Source organism: Pristis pectinata, chromosome 12, assembly GCF_009764475.1.
Source record: "Pristis pectinata isolate sPriPec2 chromosome 12, sPriPec2.1.pri, whole genome shotgun sequence".
NCBI lineage: Eukaryota > Metazoa > Chordata > Chondrichthyes > Rhinopristiformes > Pristidae > Pristis > Pristis pectinata.
The window spans coordinates 49,340,834-49,367,907 of NC_067416.1; the positions used below are offsets into that span (position 1 = coordinate 49,340,834).

General features: G+C 51.4%; 1 protein-coding gene across 3 annotated transcripts; it reads right to left on the reverse strand.

The window, feature by feature from the left end:
• Positions 1–6,574: 6,574 nt before the first annotated feature.
• Positions 6,575–11,310, reverse strand: LOC127576578 (zinc finger protein 239-like). 3 transcript variants are annotated; one of them, XM_052027132.1, is made up of 2 exons: positions 11,103–11,310; positions 6,575–7,604 (listed from the first exon to the last, which is right to left on the reverse strand). In XM_052027132.1, exon 2 carries the CDS (start codon positions 7,591–7,593, stop codon positions 6,580–6,582), a length of 1,014 nt encoding a protein of 337 aa, XP_051883092.1. In that variant the 5' UTR covers positions 7,594–7,604; positions 11,103–11,310; the 3' UTR covers positions 6,575–6,579. The 3 variants fall into 3 exon arrangements, with proteins under 3 accessions (XP_051883092.1, XP_051883095.1, XP_051883093.1); XM_052027135.1 differs by having other exon boundaries at positions 11,223–11,285; XM_052027133.1 differs by lacking the exon at positions 11,103–11,310 and adding an exon at positions 10,202–10,370.
• Between the last annotated feature and the right edge of the window lie 15,764 nt (positions 11,311–27,074).

Below are 27,074 nucleotides of genomic sequence, written 5' to 3' on the forward strand. Positions count from 1 at the left end.
GTGACAAAGAGCTGAAGATGATGGTATCTGTCAGGACAGGACGGTGGAGCCTGGAACCGAGGGAGGGAGGTGGGGAGGGGAACCAGCGGCAGGAGTGTGTGGGTGATGGGCAAACGGAGAGGGTGGGAGGGGGAAAAGACGGGAACCAGTTGGATCAGGAGGAGGGAGAAAAGAAAAAAAATGAGGGCGGGGGGCAAAGGGACGGGGGGAGCAGTTACAGGAAGTTTGAGAATATGATGTTCTTACGAGGTGCTGGTTTGTTACTCAGTTACTGTGAATTCCCTCTTTATGTCAGCGGCAAAAGAATTTTTTTAAAAAAAGAGGTTGATAGGCATGTGAATTGGATAAGTTGCAGGGCCACGGGGAAATGAATAGGATTGCTCTGCTAGGAGCCAGATTGGACTGAAAGGGCTGAAAGGCCACCTCCTGTGTTGCAATGAGTATGTAAGGAAGCGATGCCTGTTTTGACTTAGAAGGATGTGGGTAAGCCCATTCCAGGGGCAAATGTTCTGTGCAGTCACTGAATCAGGATACAAGGTAGGTGCAAGCATCAGTTCCCAGTCACAGCACATACAGTGTGTGTGTGTGTCCACGTTATCGTTCGGCGGCAACAGCTTGTAGTCAACAAATCACTGGCTTTGCATTTGGAAAGACTTGCACACACCCGTTGCTCACCTGCATCACATTTTAACGGCTGAATCACCAAATGCCTTTTGAGCATTTCTGGTGACAGTTTCAACAGCGTTTGAAACTCTCACCATTGTGGCGCTAAAGTTAAGACAAATTTTTCACCCATAAATTCCCCGAGAAACATGACGCAAGTGGTCTGTGACTGTGGGGAGGGTCTGTATCAGACAGGAGACGCGTCAGTGACTGTGGGGAGGGTCTGTATCAGGCAGGAGGGGATTGATGTCAGTGACTGTGGGGTCTTTTATATCAAGGAGGGAAAAGTTGGGGTCAGTGACTGTGAGGTTTGATGGACAGGCACTGAACCTGGTTAAATGATTGGATAATCAGCCGAGCTGTATTTGGGGATGGAATGGACAGGATGCAGAGTTACACCAATAACCGACCTCGGAGCCTGTTCAGTCAGGTGTTGAAGTACAAGTGTTGACCATATCCCAGGTCCAAGAAGAGTGAAAGGTACCTCTCCACCAGCATTATGGATCCTCCTTTTCCCTGTGAAAATCAGGAGGACCAATGTTCCAACAGGACTTTCATTGGGACAAGGGCAAAGCAAGTAACTCTGGTTAGACCACACCTAGAGGACTGTGTCCAGTTCTGGTCGCCTCATTATAGGAAGGATGTGGAAGCGTTGGAAAGGGTGCAGAGGAGATTTACCAGGATGCTGCCTGGATTAGGGAGTATGGATTATGAGGAGAGACTAAAGGAGCTAGGGCTTTACTCATTGGAGAGGAGGATGAGGGGTGACACGATAAGAGGTATACAAGGTATTGAGAGGAACAGACAGAGTGGACAGCCAGCGCCTCTTTCCCAGGGCACCAATGCTCAATACAAGAGGGCATGGCTTTAAGGTAATGGGTGGGAAGTTCAAGGGAGATGTCAGAGGGAGGTTTTTCACCCAGAGAGTGGTTGGTGCATGGAATGCGCTGCCTGGGGTGGTGGTGGAGGCTGATATGTTGGTCAAGTTCAAGAGGTTGTTAGATAAGCATATGGAGGAATTTAAGATATGTGGGAGGAAGGGGTTAGATAGTCTTAGGTGTGGTTTGAAGGTCGGCACAACATGGTGGGCCGAAGGGCCTGTATTGTGCTGTATTTTTCTATGGTTCTAAATAAAATCGGGAAGTCCGGTTGTTATTGGATCATCTGAGGACACCAGCAAATGGCCTTCATCTTCCACATTCCCCTGGTTCTGTGATTCAGATCCCTGCAGCTCTTGCTCTGGGAATGCTTGCTGCAGACAGAGCATGCTGAGATGTTGTTCCATTCCCCAGCTACTCGCTCTGAACACATTGAAGGGCAAAGACTTAGGAAAATGACCAGCCAAGAAGTACGGGGGTCTTTTGTTTTTGATGTACAGTGTTCATCTTTTTTAAGGAAGGTATTGGAAGCAACCCGGGAAAAGTGGGTGAACTAACGAGGGAAGGTCCAGCCCTGTATCCGCTGGAGGTTAGGAGAGTGAGAGACGGCTCGATTAACTTACTGAGGACTCTTAATGGTGTGGAGGCGGGGAAGGTAATTCCTTTTGCGGGATAATCTAGAATTAGGGATCACTGTTTAAAAATTATTAAAGCAATCAATTGGATATGGGGTTAGAGTGGGAAAGTGGTACTGAGGTCAACGATCAGCCGTGATCTCATTGAATAGCAGAGCGAGCACAGTGGGCTGATGGCCCACTGCTGCTCCTATTTCCCATGTTACTGTGGGCTTGGACACCAGCGTGGGCTGAGGATCGGTTATACTATGGGTGGCGAACCAGCACCCAGTGAAGTGCCCGGCAGCCAAGACATCGACCCGTGAAACTTCCACTGAAGAACGAGTGCCGCCGAACGCCTTCACGTTAATGGCCGGGTGAACACCGAGGACAAGTGACGGGGCTCCCCCCTACCCTTCATCATCTCAGTCTGCCTTGTAAATTGGAAGGACAGTCCGCGGCGGCGCAGTGGGTAGAGCCGCTGCCTCACAGCGCCAGAGACGCCGGTTCGAGCCTGGCCTCAGGCGCTGTCTGTGTGGATTTCCCTCCCAAAGACGCGAGGCCACTGTGAATTGCCCCCAGTGTGTGAGCGAGTGATGGGAATGTGGGGAGAATTAAAGGAATGAATGTGGGATTGGTGTAACTGGGTGTAGATGGTGAGCATGGGCCCGATGGGCTGAAGGGCCTGTTTCCGTGCTGTACCTCTCCACGGCTGTGACTTTCGGTTCTACGGTCACAGTGAACTCAAGGCGCCTGAAAGCCCCACACACCTGATGAAACACTTTTATTTTTAAATGATGGTAACCTAGGCAACGGATTGCTAAACGGCAGGATCCAGCCAGCAAGACAAGGGAGGGGGTGCTAATGACTGCAGAGGAGACCTCAGAGCCCCACAGGGCCGCGCAGTGGTGCAGCCGGTACAGCCACTGCCCTCACAGCCCCGGGCTCGATCCTGACCTCCGGCGCTGCCCGTGTGGAGTCTGGACGTTCTCCCAACCCGCCCCACCACCACCCTCCCCCCCCCCCCCCCGCCCCATGGGGTTCCGGCTTCCTCCCACATCCCAAAGACGAGCCGGCTTGGTGGGTCAACTGGCCGCTTGTAAAAGGCGGCAGAATCTGTGCAGATTCCACGGGGATGTGGGAAGAATAAAATGGGATGAAGGCAGGACTGTGTGGTTGACGGCCAGCACGGACTCGGTGGGCCGAAGGGCCTGTTTCTCTGCCGTGCAACTCCTCGACAGGGTGAAGATCACCACAGATGAAGAGTGGTTGGTTTCGTGGTGATCGGTGGAAGGATTAGAGGGTGGTTCAGGTAATATTTTTCCACCCAAAGAGCAATGGGACTCTGGAACTCACTGCCCAAAGGGGTGGGGGCAGAAACCACCGCCCCAACTATCCCCCCCCCCCCAAACGCCGTTAAGATACTTCTCCAGTGTTGCAAGAGTCTCTGCCTCCAACACCCCCTCAGACAGTATCTGGTGGAGCACCGGGTATGCAGCAACCTGCAAGGTGGACAGTTGAACAGGCACAGCTTGTCTGCATACACACAGCGGACTCAGCAGGAGACTATGACCAGGTCTGAATTTTTGGTGAGGGTTCGCCTCATTATAGGCAGGATGTGGAAGCCTTAGAGAGGGTGCAGAGATTTACCAGGATGCTGCCTGGATTGGAAAGCATGTCTTATGAGGATAGGTTGACTGAGCTAGGGCTTTCCTCTTTGGTGTTGGTTTATTATTGTCACTTGTCCCGAGGTACAGTGAAAAATTTGTCTTGCATACCGATCATCCAGGTCAATTCATTACACAGTGCACTTACATTGAGTTAGTACAGAGTGCATTGAGGTAAAAGTGTAGAACGATTATCGAAGGGGTAATGAGTAGATCTATAGAGAGCAGCTTGCAATGAGTCGCCACGCTTTGGTGCCATCTTGGTCTAGGTCTCTTGTGGAGAGGAGGAGGATGAGAGGTGACTTGATAGAGGTGTACAAGATGATAAGAGGCATAGATCGAGTGGACAGTCAGAGACTTTTTCCCAGGGTGACAATGGCTAACATGAGGGGACATAATTTTAAGGTGATTGGAGGAAGATATAAGGGGGATGTCAGGGGTAAGTTTTTTTACACAGAGAGTGCTGGGTGTGTGGAATGCACTGCCTGCAGATGTTGTGGGGGGCAGACAGATTAGGGACATTTAAGAGACTATTAGATAGACACATGAATGATAGAGAAATGGGGGTCTATGTGGGAGGGAAGGGTTAGATAGATCTTAGAGCAGGATAAAATATCAGCACAACATTGTGGGCAGAAGGGCCTGCACTGTGCTGTAGTGTTCTACGTTCGGGGGTAAACCAGGGGGAAACCCCCAACCTTCCCTGAAACGGGCATCACAGGACCTTCCGAGGGCATGGAGACGAGACTTCAGCTTAATGTTATGTCCAACAGGGGGAGGGGGCACCTGGCAGTTCGGCAGCTGGACCGCGGGCGGGTGGGAGTCCCCGGAGCCGGGCCGGAGGTCACCAGCATCCGGCTGGCAAGCGAGAGCCACGGCGACTGGGGCCTGCTGCAGGTTCAGGAGCCGGAGGGGGTTCAGAGAGATGCAGGGAAGACTGGCTGAGGAGGCCCAAGGACTGAGGGGTCATGGTCTCAGAACGAGAGGCAGGACACCTTGAGACTGGAACGAGGAGGGTGGCAAAGCTTTGGAATTCTTTCTTCAGTCGTTGACTGCACAAAAAAGACAGGGATTGAAAAATATCTGGATATTAGAGAAATCCAGGGATGTAGGGATAGGGCAGGTGTTTGAGGTGGAAGGTCAGCTGTGGTCTGAGAGTCATGGAGCCCATCAACCTATGTCTCTGCCAAGTATCCTCACCTCAGTACCAAGCAACGCGCCATCTGCTGGAGGAACTCAGCGGGTCGAGCAGCGTCTGGGGTGGGGGGGTGGTGGGGAAGGAATTTTCAACCTTTCAGGTCCTGGTGCAGAGTCTTGACCTGAAACATTTACGGTTCCTTCGCTGCACCCCCCCCCCCATCCCCTTTCAACAGATGCTGCCCGACACACCGAGTCCCTCCAGCAGATGGTGTGCTGCTCCAGATTCTGGCAACGTGGCCTCAATGTCAGCAAAACGAAAGAGCTGGTCATTGACTTCAGGAAAGGGGGTGGTGTACATGCACCTGTCTACATCCATGGTGCTGAGGTCGAGAGGGTTGACAGCTTCAAGTTCCTAGGAGTGAACATCACCAATAGCCTGTCCCGGTCCAACCACGTAGACGCCACGGCCAAGGAAGCTCACCAGCACCTCTACTTCCTCAGGAGACTAAAGAAATTCAGTATGTCCCCTTTGACACTCACCAACTTTTATCGATGCACCGTAGAAAGCATCCTATCTGGATGAATCACAGCTTGGTACGGCAACTGCTCTGCCCAGGACCGCAAGAAACTGCAGAGAGTTGTGGACACAGCCCAGTGCGTCATGGACACCAGCCTCCCCTCCTTGGACTCTGTCTACACCTCTCGCTGCCCTTGGTGAAGCAGCCGGCATAATCGGAGACCCCACCCACCCGGGTCATTCTCTCTTCTCCCCTCTCCCATCAGGCAGAAGATACAGGAGCCTGAGGGCATGTACCACCAGGCTCAAGGACAGCTTCTACCCCATGTTGATAAGACTATTGAACAGTTCCCTGGATGAGATGGACTCTTGACTTCACTATCTACCTTGTTGTGACCTTGCACCTTATTGCACTGCATTTTCTCTGTAGCTGTGACACTTTGCTCTGTATTCTGTTATTGTTTATACCTTGTACTACCTCAATGCACTGTGTAATGAATGGATCTGTACTAATGGCATTGCAAGACACGTTTTTCACTGTACCTCGGTACAAGTGACAATAATAAACCAATACCAATCTGTGGTCTCCACCCTCAGTATGAATCCTTTCTACCATCACTTGGTCCACGACCCATTACATCTTGGCGATTCAAGTGCTCCCTGATATAAGTGCTGTCACAGCCTCTGCCTCCACCACCTCCTCAGACAGTGCGTCCCAGATTCGAACCCACAAAAACTCTTCCTCAAACCCTCCCTATGTGCCCATGAAGCTGCTGCAAGTGAGTTTGTCCCTGCACACGTGGACTCGCGCAGGTCGCGATAAACCCGACTTTGACTTCTGACTTTGACAGCTGATGCTAGATGGGCCAAACGGTCTCCTCCTCACCCCCCCCCCCCCCCACCCCCTGCATCCCCGAAGCAGCCCGACACGCCACCCGCCCCACGGCAGGGGCCCAACAGGTCCCTGCGCCTGGACACCAAGGGGCCGTGGGACACCGTCTGCTTAACACAAAGCCCCTTTATTCGAGCCGAGAGCCAGCCCTGCCCCCCCCCCACCAGACGGCCCGCTCTCCCGCGCACCCCCCCCCCCACAGCCCGCCTCAGTCCTGCATGTGTCCCATCGCCGCCGGGTCGAGCAGGTGCACCCGCTGATGCCGCAGCAGGTAGGAGGAGCGGGTGAAGCCCTTGCCGCAGCGGGCACAGGCGAAGGGCCGCTCGCCGGTGTGCACCCGCTGGTGGGCCAGGAGGTGGGCAGACATGCGGAAGCTCTTGCCGCAGCGGGTGCAGGCGAAGGGCCGCTCGCCGGTGTGGATGCGCCGGTGGGACAGTAGGTTGGAGGACTGGGTGAAGCCCTTGCCGCAGAGCGGGCAGGTGAAGGGCCTCTCGCCGGTGTGGATGAGCTGGTGGGTGAGCAGGTGCGAGGACATGCGGAAGCCCTTGGCGCAGACGGAGCAGCGGAAGGGGCGCTCGTCCGTGTGGACCTGCCGGTGCTTCTTCAGCTCCTCGGCGCTCTTGAAGCACTTGCCGCAGAGCGGGCAGGAGAAGGGCCGCTCTTCGGTATGGACCCGCTGGTGAGTCAGCAGGTTGGAGGACTGGGTGAAGCCCTTGCCGCAGAGCGGGCAGACAAAGGGCCTCTCGCCGGTGTGCACCCGCTGGTGGGTGAGCAGGTGCGAGGGCTTGGTGAAGCCCTTGCCGCAGACGGGGCAGAGGAAGAGCCACTCGCCGGTGTGGACCCGCTGGTGGGTCAGCAGGCTGGACGACTCGGTGAAGCCCTTGCCGCAGGCGGCGCAGACGAAGGGCCGCTCGCCAGTGTGGGTGCGCCGGTGGATCTCCAGCTTGGACGGGTAGCTGAAGCTCTTGCCGCACTCGCCGCACGGGTAGGGCTGCCCCCGGCGCCGGGGAGGGAGGGGGAGCCCGGCCGGGCACGGCTGCCCTGCCCCGGGGGCCCTGCCCCCGCCTCCCTCCGGCTGTGAGCCCACACCCGGTTTCTCCTCCCCACGCTCCGGGGGTCCCACGTCCACACCCGACAGCTGGTGGCGAGCAGAGGAATCTGGGAGCTCAGGCATATCTTGGCGCCGGGTTGCAGTCAGGCCTCCCGTCTCCGAACCATCCATCCTTTCACGCCCTGCGTGGAGTGCACAGAGGAGTTTAGAAGAGCAAGAGGGGACATTCAGGAGAAGTGCAAGGTGTGGCGCGGGAGGGTGGGAAGGGGGTGTGGGGGATGGGTGCAGGGAGGCTGGGCGGCTCTGAAACTTGGGGAGCAGGGCATCGGGGCAAGGACTCCTCTGTCAGGCAGAAATTCCTTAATTCGGAGGTGGATCATTCTTTTTGGGAGTGGAGGGCCACGGGGAACTGGCACAGGAGGGAGACACAGGAGACTGCAGAAGCCGGAAATCTAGTGCAACACACAGAGCGCTAGAGGAACTCAGCAGGTCAGGCAGTGTCCGTGGTGGGAAATAAACAGCCGACGCTTCAGTCCTGATGAAGGGTCTTGGCCTGAAACGTCGACCGTTTATTTCCCTCCACGGATGTTGCCTGACCTGCTGAGTTGCTCCAGCACTTCACGTGTATTATTCTGTAAACTTTTGTCCTCTCTGATAAATAATATTTCTGAGGAGACACGGGAGAGACGGCAGACGCTGGTATCTGGAGCGGCCAACAATCTGCTGCAGGAACTCAGCGGGTCGAGCAGCATCTGTGGAGGGGAAAGGAAATGTCGACGTTTCAGAGATGCTGCCTGACCCACCGAGTTCCTCCAGCTCTGTGTGTGTGTGTGTGTGTGTGTGTGTGTGTGTGTGTGAGAGAGAGAGAGAGAGAGAGAGAGAGAGACAGAGAGAGAGAGAGAGAGAGAGAGAAAGAGAACAGGAGGGAAGTTGAGACCCGGGGCAGATCAGGCACGTTCACACTTGAGTGGCGGGATGGACTGAAGGGGCCGAGTGGCCGTCTCCTGCTCCTATTTTGTCGCGTTCAGAGGGTTACAAAGCTCTGGGGTTCTCGATCCGAGAAGCTATGATGCTTTTCTCCCTAACATCAGGGTCAGAGAGTCTCTCCTCGTTTCCTGGACCACTCTGAGCTACAGAACTGAGCTCAGTCCCCCTGCGCCCAATACACTAATCCAACGCCACCTCCAATCCCACCCCCACTCCGGTGCTGAGCTGTGATTCCGCAAGCAGTGGTCACCCTAAACTTGGGAATGTATTCCACCTGCTGGATCTTTGGGCGGTGAGCTAAACAATGGCAACGGTGTCGGACATTTGGATCGGTTCTATGCTGGCATCCATTCCATTGACCAGCAGAGCTACTGCCTCCCGCCTTTTGGAAATACGAATGACCCACCTCCTTCAACACCCCCCCAGCTGGACAGTGGGGGTTCACCGCCTGAATAAGACCGGTTGATGATGGTCGCAGTTGCCAGGCGGCACCTAACCCCGTAAAGCACTGTCCCGTTACTCTGCACAACTCTTCACTTTCCACCCTGGGGCCGTGCAGAGTGTCCCATCTGGGGTCATCCGGGACTTCCACTTCCCGGTCCAGGGACTCTGTCCAGGGTCTGATATCACCCAGAGTCCTTCCTCAAACCCAAGATTTTGCCCGTCTGAGACATCCAACCACATGGCTCTATAAACACAGCTCTCTGTCACCTCCCTGTTCCTGCCCCCATCCCTGTCACCCCGCCCCCCCCGAGCCTGTCCCCATCCCTGTCTCCCACCTGCCAAGCAACCCCTCCTCACCCAGACCCACCTATCGCTTACCAGCCCTTGCCCCACTCCTTCCCTTCACCTCTTCATGCCGGCTATGCCCCTCTACTCTTTCAGTCCGGATGAAGGGTCTCGACGCGAACCGTCAACTGTTCATTTCCCTGCACGGATGCTGCCCGACCCACTGAGTTCCTCCAGCAGTTTGTCTTTAGCTCTGTAACCACGCTACCAAGTTATACTCCTGTCCCGTCACCGTACCCTCTAACAGCCCTCCCCATGTCTGTACCTCCTCCTTCTCTGCAACTTCCACTACATCATCCCCCCCATGACTCCCTACCCACAACGCCTGTGATCACCCGAACCACCCATGCCCCTCTCCATGACCTCCCGCGACCCTGCCCCTCGCCTCGACCCTGACCCTCTCCATGACCCTGTCCCTTTTCGTGATCTCCCGTGACCCTGTCTCTTTCCGTGACCTTCTGAGACCCTGCCCCTTTCTGTGACCTCCCGTGACCCTATCCCTCTCCGTGACCCTGCCCCTTTCTGACCTCCCGTGACCCTGTCCCTTTCCGTGACCTCGAGACCCTGCCCCTTTCTGTGACCTCCCGTGACCCTATCCCTCTCCGTGACCCTGCCCCTTTCTGTGACCTCCCGTGACCCTGTCCCTTTCCGTGACCTCGAGACCCTGCCCCTTTCTGTGACCTCCCGTGACCCTATCCCTCTCCGTGACCCTGCCCCTTTCTGTGACCTCCCGTGACCCTATCCCTCTCCGTGACCCTGTCCCTTTCTGTGACCTCCCGTGACCCTATCCCTCTCCGTGACCGTGCCCCTTTCTGTGACCTCCCGTGACCCTATCCCTCTCCGTGACCCTGCCCCTTTCTGTGACCTCCCGTGACCCTATCCCTCTCCGTGACCCTGCCCCTTTCTGTGACCCCTTGTGACCCCGCCCGCCACCCCCATGCAGCCCGCTCCTGCAGTCCCCGCTCTGGAGCGGCCGCATTGAGCGCACTGCGGGCGGCGGTACCTTCAGCTGCCGAGCCCGTCCGCTCTCCGTGCCGCTGTCAACCACCTCGGTGCAATCTGCTGCACATCTCCCTTCCTCTCCTTCCCCCTCCCCATCGCCCGGCCAAGCTCGGCCCCCCGCTAACGCAGATAGGGCACTTTCCGCCCCGCGGGGCACGCCGGATACTCTGTTTCCGCCATCGCAGCAACGTTCAACCAAAACACAGCCGACTTTACAGCAAATGGTCGCTGCCCTTTGAAAAGCCACACACGCCCACGGCAGGCTCGGCACGACTGTTCGGGACGTTATAGGGAAGGAGTTGGGCAAAACTAAATAAAAGCAACAGAGCGGGTGGATCTGCTGTGGTGAAAGAGGCATCGGCTGGCTGCAAGGTTAAACGCGCAGGGACTGCCCACATCTCCCAGAAACGAGTAGTTTTAATGAATTGAAAGAATCCTGGTCAATTTGGCAGAAGTATTAACGTGTGCGCGAATCTCAGCTCCCTGCAAAACCCCGCCTTCAGCATCCTGAAGTAGCGCAGTGTCACCCCGACAACCACGTCATTCATCTGGCATTCCCGGGCCCAGCCATGATTGACGTGAGTAGCCAGTCAATCAGCTGCAGGGCACCCGGCCGACTGACCCAACAGGCGGCCGAGCTGCAGCCAAGGGGGCGGGGCCGCAGGCTGGGAAGTGACTCAGCGGCCAAACCCTCTCTGGCTCCCTCATTGTCTGCAGGACACGCTAAAGCGAGTGAGGTGGTAGAGATTGTCTGTGCTTTTATTAATTTGTGAAGCAAACGCACAGCCACAGTTAACGGGTCTGTAGGTCCATCTGCACTGTGCAGAGCCTGCAAGGCCCAGCAAGCCAATTACAAAATTGCAAACAAAATAAAAACACTGAATTTGTTTTGGTTTACTCACAAGGCCGTTTTCTTCAATAGAAAACAAATGAATTCTTTCAAAAGTGACTGTCCAAAATATTTCCGAATTTAATATTAAACAAAAGTCTCCATAAATTAACAGTTTTAAAATAAAACACACAATCTCAACCTTGGCCGTCCCAGCTTCTCCAACGGTTTAAACAAAGAGATAACTGCGGGCCCGGATCCACCCGAGCTACTGCCGGAGGTTCCGCCTCATCCGCACACGGGTGGCTTCCGGACACATCCCATTCGGAGGGAGCTCACGTCAATCACGGCTGGCCCGGGCAAATTGATTCATCACTGCAACGCCAACTGGGATTAAACCCCTCGATCCTGTTGCATTAGAGGAATCCGGAGATTGCACGCAAGAATTCAGCAGCGGGAGGCTATGCTCTGCTACTCAGCAGGATTATAGCGGATCTCCCTCAGCTATATTTTATGTCCCTATTCACTGATTCCCTTTAAATCAAGAAACGTACAGGTTACGTGCAGATCTCCAAAGATTCACCACCCTGGGAGTAAAGAAATTTCTCCCCGTCTCAATCCTAAACAGTCCATCCCACATTCTCATACTGTGCCCTCCAGTTCCTGACCCCTCAGTCAGGGAATACATGCTCCCTGATGAAAAACACGATGACGCTGGAGGGACTCAGCAGGCCGGGCAGCATCCGTGGAGAAAAGCAGACGGTCAACGTTTCGGGGTCAGGACCCTTCTTCAGGACTGAAGATAGGAAAAGGGGGGAGCCCGATATATGGCGAGAACAAACGCAGAGGTGACCGTTTCGCAGAACACCTGCGCTCTGTCGGTAACCGCGACCTGCATCTCCCCGTTGCCGGTCACTTCAACTCCCCCTCTCACACTATCACTGATATGTCAGTCCTCGGCCTCCTCCACTGCCGGGAGAATTCCAAGCGCACACTGGAGGAACAGCACCTCATTTTCCGTCTTGGAACCTTGCAGCTTAACGGCATGAACATTGAATTCTCCCACTTTAGGTCATCCCCACCTCCTTTCCCCACACCCCCCCCCCCACCCCACCAGGCTTCTTTTCTTCCCTTTCCTAGCTATTTTTCTACTTTTTTCCCTCTCTCCTTACCTTTGACTCATCCCCCGGTGGATCTGCTCTCCCCTCCTCCCCCGCACCTGCCTATCACTACCTCTTACCTGCATCTACCTATCACCACCCTGTGCCCACCCCGCCTCCCCTCTTTTGTCCACCTATCACTGCTCTGCTTTCCCCTCCTATATATCGGGCTTCCCCTTTTCCTATCTTCAGTCCTGAAGAAGGGTCCTGACCCGAAACGTTGACCGCCTGCTTTTCTCCACGGATGCTGCCCGGCCTGCTGAGTTCCTCCGGCACCTTTGTTTCTCTCACATACGCTCCCTGCATCCCATGAACACTACCTCATTATTCCTTTCATTTGCACTATTTATTTATTTTTGTAATTTATAGATTTTATGTGTTGCACTGTACAGCTGCCACAAAACTAATTTCACGTCATATGTCAGTGATAATAAATCAGTGACAGTAAATTGGCGGCTATGTGGGAGGGAAGGGTTAGATAGATCTTAGAGCAGGATGAGATGTCGGCACAACATTGTGGGCCGAAGGGCCTATACTGTGCTGTAGTGTTCTATGTTCTATGATTCTTAAATCCAGCCAGTCCACCACTGTTAGAAAGTTGCAAGTTTCAATTAAATCACCTTTCATTCTTCCAAACTCTAATGGTATTGGTTTATTATTGTCACTTGTACCGAGGTACAGTGAAAAACTTGTCTTACATACCGATCTTACAGGTCAATTCATTACACAGTACAGTTACATTGAGTTCGTACAGAGTGCATTGATGTAGTACAGGTAAAAACAATAATAGTACAGAGTAAAGTGTCACAGCTACAGAGAAAATGCAGTGCAATAAGGCGCAAGGTCACAACAAGGTAGATCGTGAGGTCAGAGTCCATCTCATCATATAAGGGAACTGTTCAATAGTCTTATCACAGTGGGGTAGAAGCTGTCCTTGAGTCTGGTGGTACGTACCCTCAGGCTCCTGTATCTTCTACCCGATGGAAGAGGAGAGGAGAGAGGGTGGAGTCCACTCAATCTCTTTGCAGATCCACCATTTGCAGGAGGCAGATCCACCATTTGCAGGAGGCAGACTGACGCATCTTCATCGCACTCCCTCTGAAACAAGATCAAATTCACACGCAATCTGGATCAAAGTCGAAAGTCAAAGTCAAGTTTATTGCCATATCCATGAGTACATGTAGGCACGGGTGCAATGAAAAACTCACTTGCAGCAGGCAAGTGTAGCAGTTAGCGTAATTCTATCACAGTGCCAGCGACCCAGGTTCAGTTCCAGCCGCTGTCTGTAAGGAGTTTGTATGTTCTCCCCGTGTCTGCGTGGGTTTCCTCTGGGTGCTCCGGTTTCCTCCCACATTCCAAAGACGTACAGGTTAGGAAGTGGTGGACATGCTATATTGGCGCCAGAAATGTGGTGACACTTGCGGGCTGCCCCCAGAAATGCACAAAAGATGCATTTCACTGTGTGTTTCGATGTACATGTAACTAATAAAGAAATCTTATCTTATATGGCTTTATTAATCACAGCTGATTCAAACAATTCAAAGATTCACCACGCAGTTTCAAACAATCCCTTAACGATATCTTATCAGTATCCAGCCTTGCCAAGGGTTACGGATTAGGTTACTATTTGGTGCATGTCTCTTTAAGGCATAGTACAATGGTGTGTGTGTGTGTGTGTGTGTGTGTGTGTGTGTGTGTGTGTGTGAGTGTGTGTGTGTGTGTGTGTGTGTGTGTGTGTGTGTGTGTGGTGGCGTTATTACGACAACAACAGGAGATAATGACGTGCTGACGTTTTGGTTCAGTCAGAGTCAGAAGGAGAGAGAGGAGAAGACACCCTGCCTGCTGGTCTCTGTATCGATGGATGAAAACCAATAACTGTGTCTGTCACTACAATCCACGTATGCATTTTTGGAATAATCCAGTGGAGTTCACTTTGTCGTCAACCTGTAGAAGGAAACAGGTATTTGCGTGGACGGCCACATCGCGAATGCTTTTCAGGGTAGCAGATGCCTTGGAACAAAGCAGTGGAGATTATCTGTGACTGAGGTGTCCTATGGGTTCCATCGTGGAACATTTGGATTCCGTAACTCTCTACATTTTCTCTTCAGTCAACGGTGGTTTTGCAAAAGCCTTTGCTCATGTTTCACCTTATGGCTTGCTGAACTGAACTTTGAGAACTATTCCTGGACTTGGAGTTTGGAAATTTGCCACACACGCACTTTGGGTTTAGTTTTGGGGGTTAATGTTTAGTATCTAACATTTTTACTTTTAACATTCTAACATTTTTGCTTTTATTTTTCTTATTATCATAAGTAGTTATTAATAAAATAGTTTCTAACACTTATACATGACTCGGTGTGTTTCTTTTGTTGCTGGTACGTGACACAAGTCCCTATATTGTTGCAGTTAGATTATTACAATCCCTGTGCTCAAACCCTCTTTGGAGACAGTCCCTTGGGGATGGAGGAGGACCTGGTCCCAGATCCAGCTTTGCAGCCAGTGTGGGAACTGCAGACCATTGCAGTGATGTGGCAGGAGGTGGCTGACGGAGCAGGGATGTGGGTAGTTAGTTGGTGAAGCCGTCCACGGCTCAGCGAATGTGGTGACAGGGGTGGATGGGTGGAGCAAAATATTCTGAAATTCGTTCCTTGTTCTTCCCCGCTTCAGCAGCGAGGTGTTTGAAAACAAAGGAGGCACTGTACACGTGTTAAAGGTTATAAAAACCACTTTATTGGAATTATATGAAGAATAAACTACAGCAAGGAAGAAGAATACTAAATAAAAGACAGAAGATAAAAAGAATACTTATCAACCAATCTGATACAATACTGGAGGGAACCCCAGGTGTCCGGCAGCCTCTCCCCGCCTTGTGTCAGTCTGTCCCTCAGCGCTGGTCGCGGACCCAGCCCCAGGCGAGACTCCCCTTCGCACGAAGGAGCAGCCCCCTTTTTATTCCTTTCAAAACCCCTGACCTAGTACTTCTCCATTCAGACGTGGTACCAGTCTGTGCCTCCTTATCTCTCATGACCTTCGGCCTAGGCACATAACTAAAGGAGAGAGACAGCGGGTTTTGCAGAAGAACACCTTTATCTAATCTGTGTACTCCTGTACGTTCCCAACATTCCAAACTGACACCATTTTGTCTCACAACCACCAGTTTGTGTGGCACACTTTTGCACAGACCAAGGAGGAATCAGAAAAAGAAGGGGTGTTGGAGAAATCCATGTTGAGGCCGTCAGGTTGGAGACTCCCAAGGCGGAACATGAGGTGTTGTTCCTCCAGCCTGCGCCTGGCCTCAGCGTGGCAGTAGAGGAGGCCGTGGACCGACATGTCGGTATGGGAGTGGGACGTGGAATTAAAGTGGGCGGCCACTGGGAGGTCCTGGCTGTTGCTGTGGACGGAACGAAGGTGCTCGACGAAGCGGTCACCCCAATCTGTGTCGGGTCTCACTGATGTACAGGAGGCCGCACCGGGAGCTACCCAGGAGTCCCTCAGGGTGGTGTCCGAGGCCCAGCCCTCTTCCTCGGCCCGAAACGTCGACTGTTCATTCCCCGCCGTGGATGCTGCCCGACCGTCCGAGTTCCTCCAGCGTTCTATGGGTATTTTATCCATGACCTGCCTTCAATCCCGGGGTGAGAAGGAGGGACATTCGCTGACCATTGCACAATGTTCGGCACCACTCAGGACTCCTCAGGGAATGGAGCAGTCCACAACCAAACGCAGCAGGACCTGGACAGGCTCCAGGTCTGGGCTGACAGGTGGCAGGTAACATTCCCGCCACACATGTGCCGGGTAATGGCGATATCCAACAAGAGAAGATCCTGCTGTCACTCCCTGACATTCAGTGGCATCACTGTCACTCAATCCCCCATCTGGGGGTTACCATTGACCAGAAACTGAACCGGAGTAGCCACATACACAGTGTGCTTACAAGAGCAGGTCAGAGGCTGGGAATCCTGTGGTGATAATTCATCTCCTCACTCCCCGAAGCCTGTCCACTGTCTAGCGGTTCGCGTAACGCTATTACAGCGCCAGCGACCCAGGTTCAATTCCCGGCCCCTGTCTGTAAGGAGTTTGCACGTTCTCCCCGTGACTGCGTGGGTTTCCTCCGGGTGCTCCGGTTTCCTCCCACATTCCAAAGACGTACGGGTTGGGCACGCTATGTTGGCGCCGGAAGCGTGGCGACACTTGCAGGCTGCCCCCCAGAACGCTCTCTGCAAAAAGATGTATTTCACTGTGTGTTTTGATGTACATGTGACTAATAAAGATATCTGATCTTATAGATTGCAGAGTACGGTGTTACAGTTACAGAGGAAGTGCAGTGCAGCTTGACCAATGAAGTGCAAGGGCTTCGGCCAGGTAGGTTGTGAGATCAAGAGTGCACCTTCACCGTGCAAGGGGTCTGTTCAGCAGCCTTATCACAGCGGGACGGAAGCTGTCCTTGAGCCTGGTGGGACACCTTATCATCCTTTTGTATCTCCTGCCCAATAAAAGGTGGGGGGGGGCAGAGAAGAGGGAATGGCTGGGGTGGGAGGGGTCTTTGGTTGTGTTGGCTGCTTTCCTGAGGCAGCAGGAAGTGTAGAATCAGTGGAGGGGAGGCTGGTTTCCATGACAGACTGAGCTGGGTCCACAACTCTCTGCAGTTTCTTGCGGTCCCGGGCAGAGCAGTTGCCATACCAAGCTGTGATGCATCTGGATTGGATGCTCTCATCTGTAAAAACTGGTGAGGGTTCGTCATGAACATACCAAATTCCCTTAGCGTTGTGAGGAAGTAGAGGCTCTGGTGAGCTTTCTTGGCCACAGTGTCTACATGGTTGGACCAGGACACCTAGATGTTTACACCTAGAAACTTGAACCCCTCAACCACCTCCACCTCAGCACCACTGATACAGACGGGTGTGTACTCCACCCTGCTTCCTGCAGTCAATGACCAGCCCTTTTGTTTTGCTGACATTGAGGGAGAAGTTGTTTCTCTTGACACCATGTCACTTGGCTCTCTATCTCCTTGCTGTACCACCGACTCATTGTTATTTGAGATACAGCCCACTACAGTGGTGTCATCTGCAAACTTGTAGGTGGAGATAGCGCAGAATCTGGCCACACAGTCATGAGTGTATAGGGAGTAGAGTAGGGGCTGAGGATGCAGCCTTTGTGGGGCACCAGTGTTGAGAATAATCGTGCTGGAGGTGTTGCTGCCTATCCTCACTGATTGTGGGTCTGTTGGTCAGAAAGTCAAGGATCCAGTTGCAGAGGGAGGTGTTTGAGTCCCAGGTCTAAGAGTTTGGCATGAATATTGAATTCTCCCACTCTAGGTAATCCCCACCCTCCCTCTCCCCACCCCCACCATGCTTCTTCCCTTTCCTAGCCTCCTTTTTTTCCCCTCTGCCTCCTCCACTGCCAGGAGAATTCCAAGCGCAAACTGGAGGAACAGCACCTAACAGCATGAACATTGAATTCCCCCTGTTTAAGTAATCCCCTCAAACCCACCCCCCTCCCCACACCTCCCGCAACCATGACTCTTCTTCCTTTTCCAAGCCTTTTTCCTACCTTTTTTCTCTCCCTACCTTTTGACCCATCCCCCAGTGGATCTGCTCTCCCCTCCTCCCCCGCACCTGCCTATCACTGTCTCTTACCTGCATCTACCTATCACCACCCTGTGCCCACCCCGCCTCCCCTCTTCTGTCCACCTATCACTGCTCTGCTTTTCCCTCCTTGTCATTCCCCCTTTTCCTATCTTCAGTCCTGAAGAAGGTTCCCGACCCGGAACGTTGACCGCCTGCTTTTCTCCGCGGATGCTGCCTGGCCTGCTGAGTCCCTTCAGCATCATCGTGTTTTTCAGCTGGATATTCCAGCATCTGCAGTCCTTTGTTATTCCGGTGATGAGTTTGTTTGGAATTATGGTGTTGACGGCAGAGCTGCAGTCAATTCCATCCGATGCTTCTATTCTGGCTCCCGTGTAACCCCATCGCTCAATACCTTATCGCAACCTATTCTCACCACATGTCCATCAACTCCCCTAAGGCCATAAGGTCCACTCACATAAAGACTGGGACACTGGCTATCGCACTCCCTATAAACTCACCCTGAGGATGTTCCCGTTTGTGGGAGAATTAAGGAATTACTCTTTAAAACAGGGAAGACCCATGATATCTTTCCCTCAGGACGTCCTGAACCTTTGGAAACTCTCTTCAACAAAGGACAATGGAAGAAGAAACTTTTAATATTATACAGCAGCGATAGGTTCTCGATAAGGCAGGCGGTGGGGTGAATGGTTGCCGCAGGTAGAGGGCAATGAGGAGGGGAATATTAGATACGATTTCTTTATTCGTCATGTGCACATCGAAACACACAGTGAAATGCATCCTTTGCATAGAGTGTTCTGGGGGCAGCCCGCAAGTGTCGCCGCGCTTCCGGGGCCAACACAGCACGCCCACAACTTCCTAATCTATACGCCTTTGGAACGTGGGAGGAAATCGGAGCACCCGGAGGAAACCCACGGGGAGAACGTACAAACTCCTCACAGGCAGCGGCCGGACTTGAACCCGGGTCACTGGCGCCATCATAGCGTACGCTAACCGCTACACTACCGTGCCTGCCCTTTAGAAACATTTAGAGTATTAGAACATAGAACAGTACAGCACAGGAACAGGCCCTTTGGCCCACAATATTGTGCCAAACTGATTAAACTAGTCATTAAATGCCTCACTAAACTAATCCCTCTGCCTACACAATATCCACATCCCCCCATTCCCTGACCATTCATGTGCCTATCTAAGAGTCTCTGTGTAAAAAAACCACTCTCCGTGTAAAAAAAAACCTTTCCCCCGGACATCACCTTTGAACTTACCCCTTCTCACCTTAAATGCATGCCCCTCTGGTATTAGACATGGTATCAGATCAACCATGAATGGCCGCATGGCCTACTTCCTGCTGCTAGCTTATACGTACCAGGGTTCACTGTGACCACGTCTCTGAACTGAGACCCCCACCACCAGATCCAGTTCAGGGGCCGATGGCCTTCTTAATGGTAGGGTGTTTCACCCCTGCATGTCTGTAACCGCGGGCTTGACCCTTATGTGAGCTGCCATCACATGCAGCAGTCCAGGGATATTTGCTAAGTCAATCAAATGTCAACTCGGGAACTGTCAACAGTTTACCCTGTGTTTATTCTTCAGCCCACACACACACACACACACACACACACACACACACACACACACACACACACACACACACACACACACACAATGGCTGTGCATTACACTCCACTGGAAGCTTCCAAAGCAGCAATGCACTGGAAATTCTCCGATTGCATAAATAAACAGACTTTATCTCCTCATTTTCGACCTGATATTGTGTCCCAAAATCATAACTTCAAAGGTCCCGGATCCCAATTTTATACAAGGTGTATTTCAGTGAGGTCTGTTGCAGCTTCGATGGGTTGTTAGATTGTCAGGGCTTCATTAACCTCAAGGCCGGCTGCAGTCAAAAGCACTGTCCCTTCTCTCTCCAACACCTTCCCGTTCCAGCTCTGGCTCAATTGGAGACACAAGAGACAGGACTCTGCAGACGCTGGAATCCGGAGCAAACACACACACCAAATGCTGGAGGGACTCAGCAGGTCAGGCAGCATCTGAGTCCTGATGCAGGGCTCCCACTGGAAACGTTGACACTTCCCTCCCCGCTCAGAGGCTGCTGGACCCCCTGAGTTCCTCCAGCAGATTGTTTGTTGCTGCAGTATGGGACACCTTCCTTGACGTTGCTTCATCTCTGCAGGCTCCACACGTGCACCTAAAATCTTTTCATGTCTCCAGTCTCCCCATTGCCCAGTTATTTCTTTGGGCAATGCCATCTTGCAACAACAGACCAAGTGTACACCCTTCTCCAGTCTGCTTCACCTACCCAGTGCCCACCTTCCTGAACGTCAAAGTAATTAGTTGGCAGGAATATACCAAAAGATAAAATGGAATAATTAATCCTACCATGTATTACAATGTATTGGTATTTGGTTTATTATTGTCACTTGCACCGAGGTACAGTGAAAAACATGTCTTACAAACCGTTCGTACAGATCAGTTCATTACACAGTGCATTGATGTAGTACAAGGGTAAAATAATAACAGAATACAGAGTAAAGTGTCACAGCTACAGGGAAAGTGCATTGTAGGTAGACAATACCGTGCAAGGCCACAACAAGTAGATTGTGAGATCAAGGGTCCAGTTCATCCTATAAGGGAACCGTTCAATAGTCTTATCATCGTGGGATGGAAGCGTCCTTGAGCCTGGTGTACGTGCCCTCAGGCTCCTGTATCTTCTGCCTGATGGGAGAGGGGAGAAGAGAGAATGACCCGGGTGGGGTGGGGTCTTTGATTTATGCCGGCTGCTTCACCAAGGCAGCGAGAGGTAAAGACAAGAGTCCATGGAGAGGAGGCTGGGTTTCCGTGAAACTGAAAGAAAACTAGAACGACAAAGGAAAAAAATGGCAATCTGGACCCTAATCCAACAGTCCCTTTTTGAAGAAGGAAGTCACCTCCGCTGCTTTCTTCTGGTAACCTCCCGGAATTTAGTGAATGTTGAAAACTTTCAACCAGTGAGTCCACTCTCTCTGTTTCAGTCACTGGGTCTGGAGACCTCTCCAGCCCCTTCCCCAGCGGATGTTGGAACCATCGGATCCCTTAGCCCTCTCCGCCCAGCATCCCCCCACCACACCCCCCCCCCCAACTCCCACCCCCGATTCTCACGCAGTCCGTAGAGTTGTACAGCGCAGAAACAGGTCCTTCCTAAGGGAACCGTTCAATAGTCTTATCACCGTGGGATAGAAGCTTACCCTTAGATACGTGCCCTTAGGCTCCTCCGAGTGCAAGAATAAATAAACTATCTCCTCATTTTCCACCTGATATTGTGTCCCAAAATCATAACTTCTGGCGACCTTCAGAGGTTCCGTGTGATAATTTTATCAGGATGCATTTCAGTGAGGTCTGTTGCAGCTTATACCTTTGTAACTTATTATAAATGTTTCTGTCTTTCCGTCTTGCACTGCACCGCTGCGGCGAAACGCAAATTTCACGACATAATGTCAGTGATAATCCACCTGATTCTGGTTCGACCATCAAACTGCGATATTGGAATAAGAACAGAAAACACTAGAAGCCTTCAGCAGGTCAGGCAGCGTCCGTGCGGGGAGAACATCAGTCAACGTTTCAAGTTTCATCAGACCTGAAACATTGACTGTTTCTCTCCCCCTGTTCCCAGGCTGTCGTCTGCGTTTCAGATTTCCAGTATCTGCCGTGTTTTTGATTTACGAACCGTGACATTGACCTGGTCTGTCCGTTCACATCGGGTGCACACGGGGGTGGTCTCCCCCGGAGCAGTAGTTTACGCCCCCACACATAAGAGGGCATAATTTTAAGAATCTCTGAAGAGAAATTCTCTGTGAAATTCCCAGCAGATGTGGAATAACAGATCGACTAACTTGGAGTTTACTGCACCCGTTTCTCCGGGGAGCTGCCTCCAACACCGCTCCCGGACTGGTACCTTTCTCCACGCCCCTTAGAGGGCGCGCCAGGACCGCTTTTAAGACGATTTTCTTGCTATAATTTCAAAAGTTTACATTATTCATAAACACATATGAAGGAAATACAATGCAATTACTGCATATCTTTCTTTACATTCATTGTAGCATCAAATCAACACATACTTTTAGAAAGCAGCAATCTCACATGCTTTCTCTTTAAACGTTTAAGGGGCAATCCCACCAGAGGATGTCCCACCAGACCCAGTCCCGAGTGTCCAGTGGTGACAGGGCCCCAGGCTCTGGTCTTTCCCCCGCAGAGCCTTTGCACCGGTGCGCACCCCTCGGAGGCAGCTGAGGCAATTGGATCCGGCCACATCCCAGCCGGAGGCGTGAGTTCCAGAACTGGCTGCACTGGTGCCCGAGCTGCTCCGGTGCCCGAGCTGCTCCAGTGCAGTTACAATACTGGCAACACGAGCAACAGTGCCCGGCTATATCCTGCCACAAAATTGCCCAGCAATCACCATTTACGCTAAGAGTCTACCCCATCTACCTCTGACATTCAGAGACATCACCATCTCCAATACCATAGAAAGCATCCTACCTGGATGCATCACAGCTCTGCCCGGGACCGCAAGAAACTGCAGAGAGTTGTGGACACAGCCCAGCGCGTCACGGACACCAGGCTCCCCTCCATGGACTCTGTGTTTACCCCTCGCTGTCTTGGTGAAGCAGCCAGCATAATCAAAGACCCCACCCACCCGGGTCATTCTCTCTTCTCCCCTCTCCCATCAGGCAGAAGATACAGGAGCTTGAGGGCACGTACCACCAGGCTCAAGGACAGTTTCTACCCCACGGTGATAAGACTATTGAATGGTTCCCTTATACGATGAGATGGACTCTGACCTCACGATCTACCTTGTTGTGACCTTGCACCTTATTGCACTTCACTTTCTCTGTAGCTGTGACACTTTACTCTGTGCTGTTATTGTTTTTATCTGTACTACCTCAATGCACTCTGTCCTAACTCAATGTAACTGTACTGTGTAATGAATTGACCTGTACGATCGGTACGCAAGACAAGTTTTTGGCTGGACCTCGGTACAAGTGACAATAATAAGCCAATACCAATAGATCAAGACTGATTTACTTAACATTTTTCCAGATCATTAAGTCCTCCTGGCCATAGGGCTCAGTAAAAGCAGCAGAAACAAGCAACCACTGTGACAGTTAACGCGGTTCAATCCTCAATGTGACTAGCAGGAGCAGTAACAGCAGAATGCAACCCCACTTGTGAACCAGCTGGTGCTTCTGCGGGCAAGATGAACAACAGAATTCCTTCCCATCTCAAGAGCAAGTGAATGTCATCTCTCCACTGTGAATTTGGGGGTGTCCCTACATTTGGCTCTCCAAGTGAACATACTCCCATGCACGGAGGAGCTTGGGAACCTCTCCCCAGTGTGCAAGGTGTAACTGGATCCTTGACTTCCTGACCAACAGACTGCAATCAGTGAGGATAGGCAGCAGTACCTCCAGCATGATTATTCTCAACACTGGTGCCCCACAAGGCTGCGTCCTCAGCCCCCTACTCTACTCCCTATACACTCATGACTGTGTGGCCAGATTCTGCTCTAACTCCATCTACAAGTTTGCAGATGATACCACCGTTGTAGGCCGTATCTCAAATAACGATGAGTCGGAGTACAGGAAGGAGATAGAGAGCTAGTGACATGGTGTCATGACAACACCTTTCCCTCTATGTCAACAAAAGAGCTGGTCATTGACTTCAGGATACATCTGGTCTACATCAATGGTGCTGAGGTCAAGAGGGTTGAGTGCTTCAAGTTCCTGGAAGTGAACATCACCAATAGCCTGTCCTGGTCCAACCACAGAGATGTCCCACGGCCAAGAAAGCTCACCAGTGCCTGTACTTCCTCAGGAGGCTAAAGATAATTTGCATGTACCCGTCAATCCTCACCAATTTTTATTGATGCACCATAGAAAGCATCCTATCTGGATGCATCACGGCTTGGTACAGCGACTGCTCTGCCCGTGACCACAAGAAACTGCAGAGAGTTGTGGACAGTGCAGCACATCACAGAAACCAGCCTCCCCTCCATGGACTGTGTACACTTCCCACCGCCAACATAATCAAAGACCCCACCCACCCCAAATATTCTCTCGCCTCTCCCATCAAGGCAGAAGATACAAAGGCCTGAGGGCACGTACCACCAGGCTCAAGGACAGCTTCTATCCCGCTGTTATAAGACTATTGAATGGTTCCCTGGTACGATAAGATGGATTCTTGACCTCACAATCTACCTCATTATGACCTTGCATCTTATTGTCTGCCTGCACTGCCCTTTCTCTGTAACTGTAACACTTTATTCTGTATTGTTTTCCCTTGTTACTACCTCAATGCACTGCCGTAATGAATTGATCTGTATGAACGGTACACAAGACAATTTGTTCATTTTACCTTGGTACATGTGACAATAATAAACCAATTTACCAAATCCCTTCCCACCATTCCTATATTTCTACATGTATGGATGGCATGAAAAACAAAGTTTTTCACTGTATTTCGGTATATGTGACAACAATAAACCAATTCACCAATTTCTCATCAGTGGCCATCCAACAGCTGCTCGCCCTCTGTGTCTTTCAACGTCTTTTGGATGGTCCCAAGACCATGACTGGATACCATTGCGCATTTCCCTTGCCGGGGCACACTTGGCCCCACACTGCAAGGACTGGCGTACAGAAGTTGCTTCGGTCATGTTCACAGGTAACCGAATCTCTGGTGTCCAGGCAAAACTCATGACCCTCGTACTGTCAGTTCCCTCCACCCTATTCGTTCATTCACCTTTCCAACGGTGGACTCATTCGACAAAGACTCTGAGACACGGCCCTTCGCTGAGACAGGGTTCACCTCAGCTTATCACCTGGCGTTCTACTGACCAAGTTAGCCTCGGCACCTCCGTCCTCAGGATCATGGTAGTGTAGCAGTTAGCATAATGCTATTGCAACGCCTACGACCCGGGTTCAATTCTGGCCTGTCTGTAAGGAGTTTGTACGTTCTCCCCATGACTGCATAGGTTCCCTCTGGGTGCTCCGGTTTCCTCCCACATTCCAAAGACGTATGGGTTAGGAAGTTGTGGACATGCTATGTTGGCGCCAGAAGCGTGGCGACACTTGCGGGCTGCCCCCCAGAACACTCTACGCAAAAGATGCATTTCACTGTGTGTTTCAATGTACATGTCATTATGCTGAGACGATAGTTAGGGAATCTGGAACGGGAGAGAGGGAGGGAGAAGTGGAGGAATTTCCTGACTCTTTGGAATTCTCCACCCAGAGGCTGCGGAGGTCAGCCTCTGATTACATCCGAGGTTGAGGTGGATTTTCTTCATAGAATCATAGTACAGCACAATACAGGCCCTTCGGCCCACCATGTTGTGCCGACCTTTAATCCTCGCCTAAGACTTATCTAACCCCTTCCTCCCACGTATGCCTCTATGTTAAATTCCTCCATATGCTTCTCTAACAATCTCTTGAATTTGACCAATGTACCTGCCTCCACCACCACCCCAGGCAGCGCATTCCATGCCCCAACCACTCTCTGGGTAAAAAACCTTCCTCTGACATCTCCCTTGAACTTCCCACCCATTACTTTAAAGCCATGCCCTCTTGTATTGAGCACTGGTGCCCTGGGAAAGAGGCGCTGGCTGTCCACTCTATCTATTCCTCTTAATATTTTATATTCCTCTCATCCTTCTTCTCTCCAATGAGTAAATCCCTAGCTCCCTTAGTCTCTCCCCATAATCCATACTCTCTAATCCAGGCAGCATCCTGGTAAATCTCCTCTGCACCCTTTCCAACGCCTCCACATCCTTCCTATGTCTTTCTTGTCATCAGCCAAACGTCCACATCAGAGGCAGCTTTCTAGAATTCTTGAACCATCAAAGGTGGTCCATTCCAAGTCACAGATTCCAGGGGAATTAATCGAATGACCACATAACCATGTACAAGCATGGGATCAAGGATAAACCATTCAGCCCCTTGATCCTGTACATTCAATGAGACCCTGGCTGATCTGTCACCTCACTCCATATACCCACCCTTTTACTATATTTCTTTCAGTTAACAGAAATCTATCAGCCTTGGATTGAAAGTTAACAATTGACCTGACATCAATTGCTATTCGCAGGACAGAGTTACAAATTGCTCCCACTCTCTGTGTCTAGAAAGGTTTCCAAACGTCAAACACCCTGAAAGGAAAATCAAAAGAAAATACTGCAGATGCTGGAAATCTGTAATCAAAGTAGAAAATGCTAGAAAAACATAGCAGGTCAGGCAGCATCTGTGGAAAGAGAAACAGTCAATGTTTCAGGTCAAAGACCCTATTCTGATGAAGGGTCTTCACCTTGAAACATCAACTGTTTCTCTTTCCACAGATTTTTTTTCCAGCATTTTCTGTTTTTACGTGACTCCTCAAAAGGCCCGGCTCTAATTTTTAGACCATGCCCTGAGTCTCAGACTCCCCAAACAGGTGGAATGATTTTAATAAGTATGTCCCAAAAACAGATGGTTAGGACGAGGTGGGACCCGTCGAATATAAAAACGGCATGTAACCAAAAGTAGTCAGTAACAATAGCATCAGCACAGAATTCCATTCCATAGAAAAGGCAAGTAGATCAGAACAAGAAACCAAATGTAAGTGTTGGCGCTTTTATTTCTAGAGCATTTTTGACCTAGCAAAAGTGTCCCAAATGTCACAGAAAGGCTAACAATCAAAATTCGTAATAGGTCAGATGACTTAAAGCTTAATCAAACAGGTAAGCCTAAGGACTTCCTCAAAAAGGAGGGAGAAGCAGAGGGACTTCGGGATAAGCTTTAAGGTCATGGGGATGAGGCAGGAATGTGGAGTTGAGACCAAAATCAAATCAAAGCCTTGATCTTATTTGAATAGTGGCGCGGACTCACGGGAGCAGTAGGGCATACTCCTGCCGCTCTTTTATCGTTCCAGTCGGATCAGGACAGATCCAACACCTCTGCTAATTCTGTCCTATTTCCCAACGGTCCATCCAAGATGCTTCACAGCGGCGTTAGAAATATCAAGATGCAGCCTGTTGACCCCAAACGTCGACATTTCCTTTCCCCTCCACAGATGCTGCTCGACCCGCTGAGTTCCTGCAGCAGATTGTTGGCCGCTCCAGATACCAGTGTCTGCCGTCTCTCTCGTGTCTCCTCAGAAATATTATTTATCAGAGAGGGCAAAAGTTTACAGAATAATACACGTGAAGTGCTGGAGCAACTCAGCAGGTCAGACAGCATCCGTGGAGGGAAATAGACAGTCGACGTTTCAGGCCGAGAC

Excerpts from the sequence above, each read along its gene's own strand:
- LOC127576578 (XM_052027132.1), bottom strand. The coding sequence starts at position 7,593 with ATGGATGGTTCGGAGACGGGAGGCCTGACTGCAACCCGGCGCCAAGAT.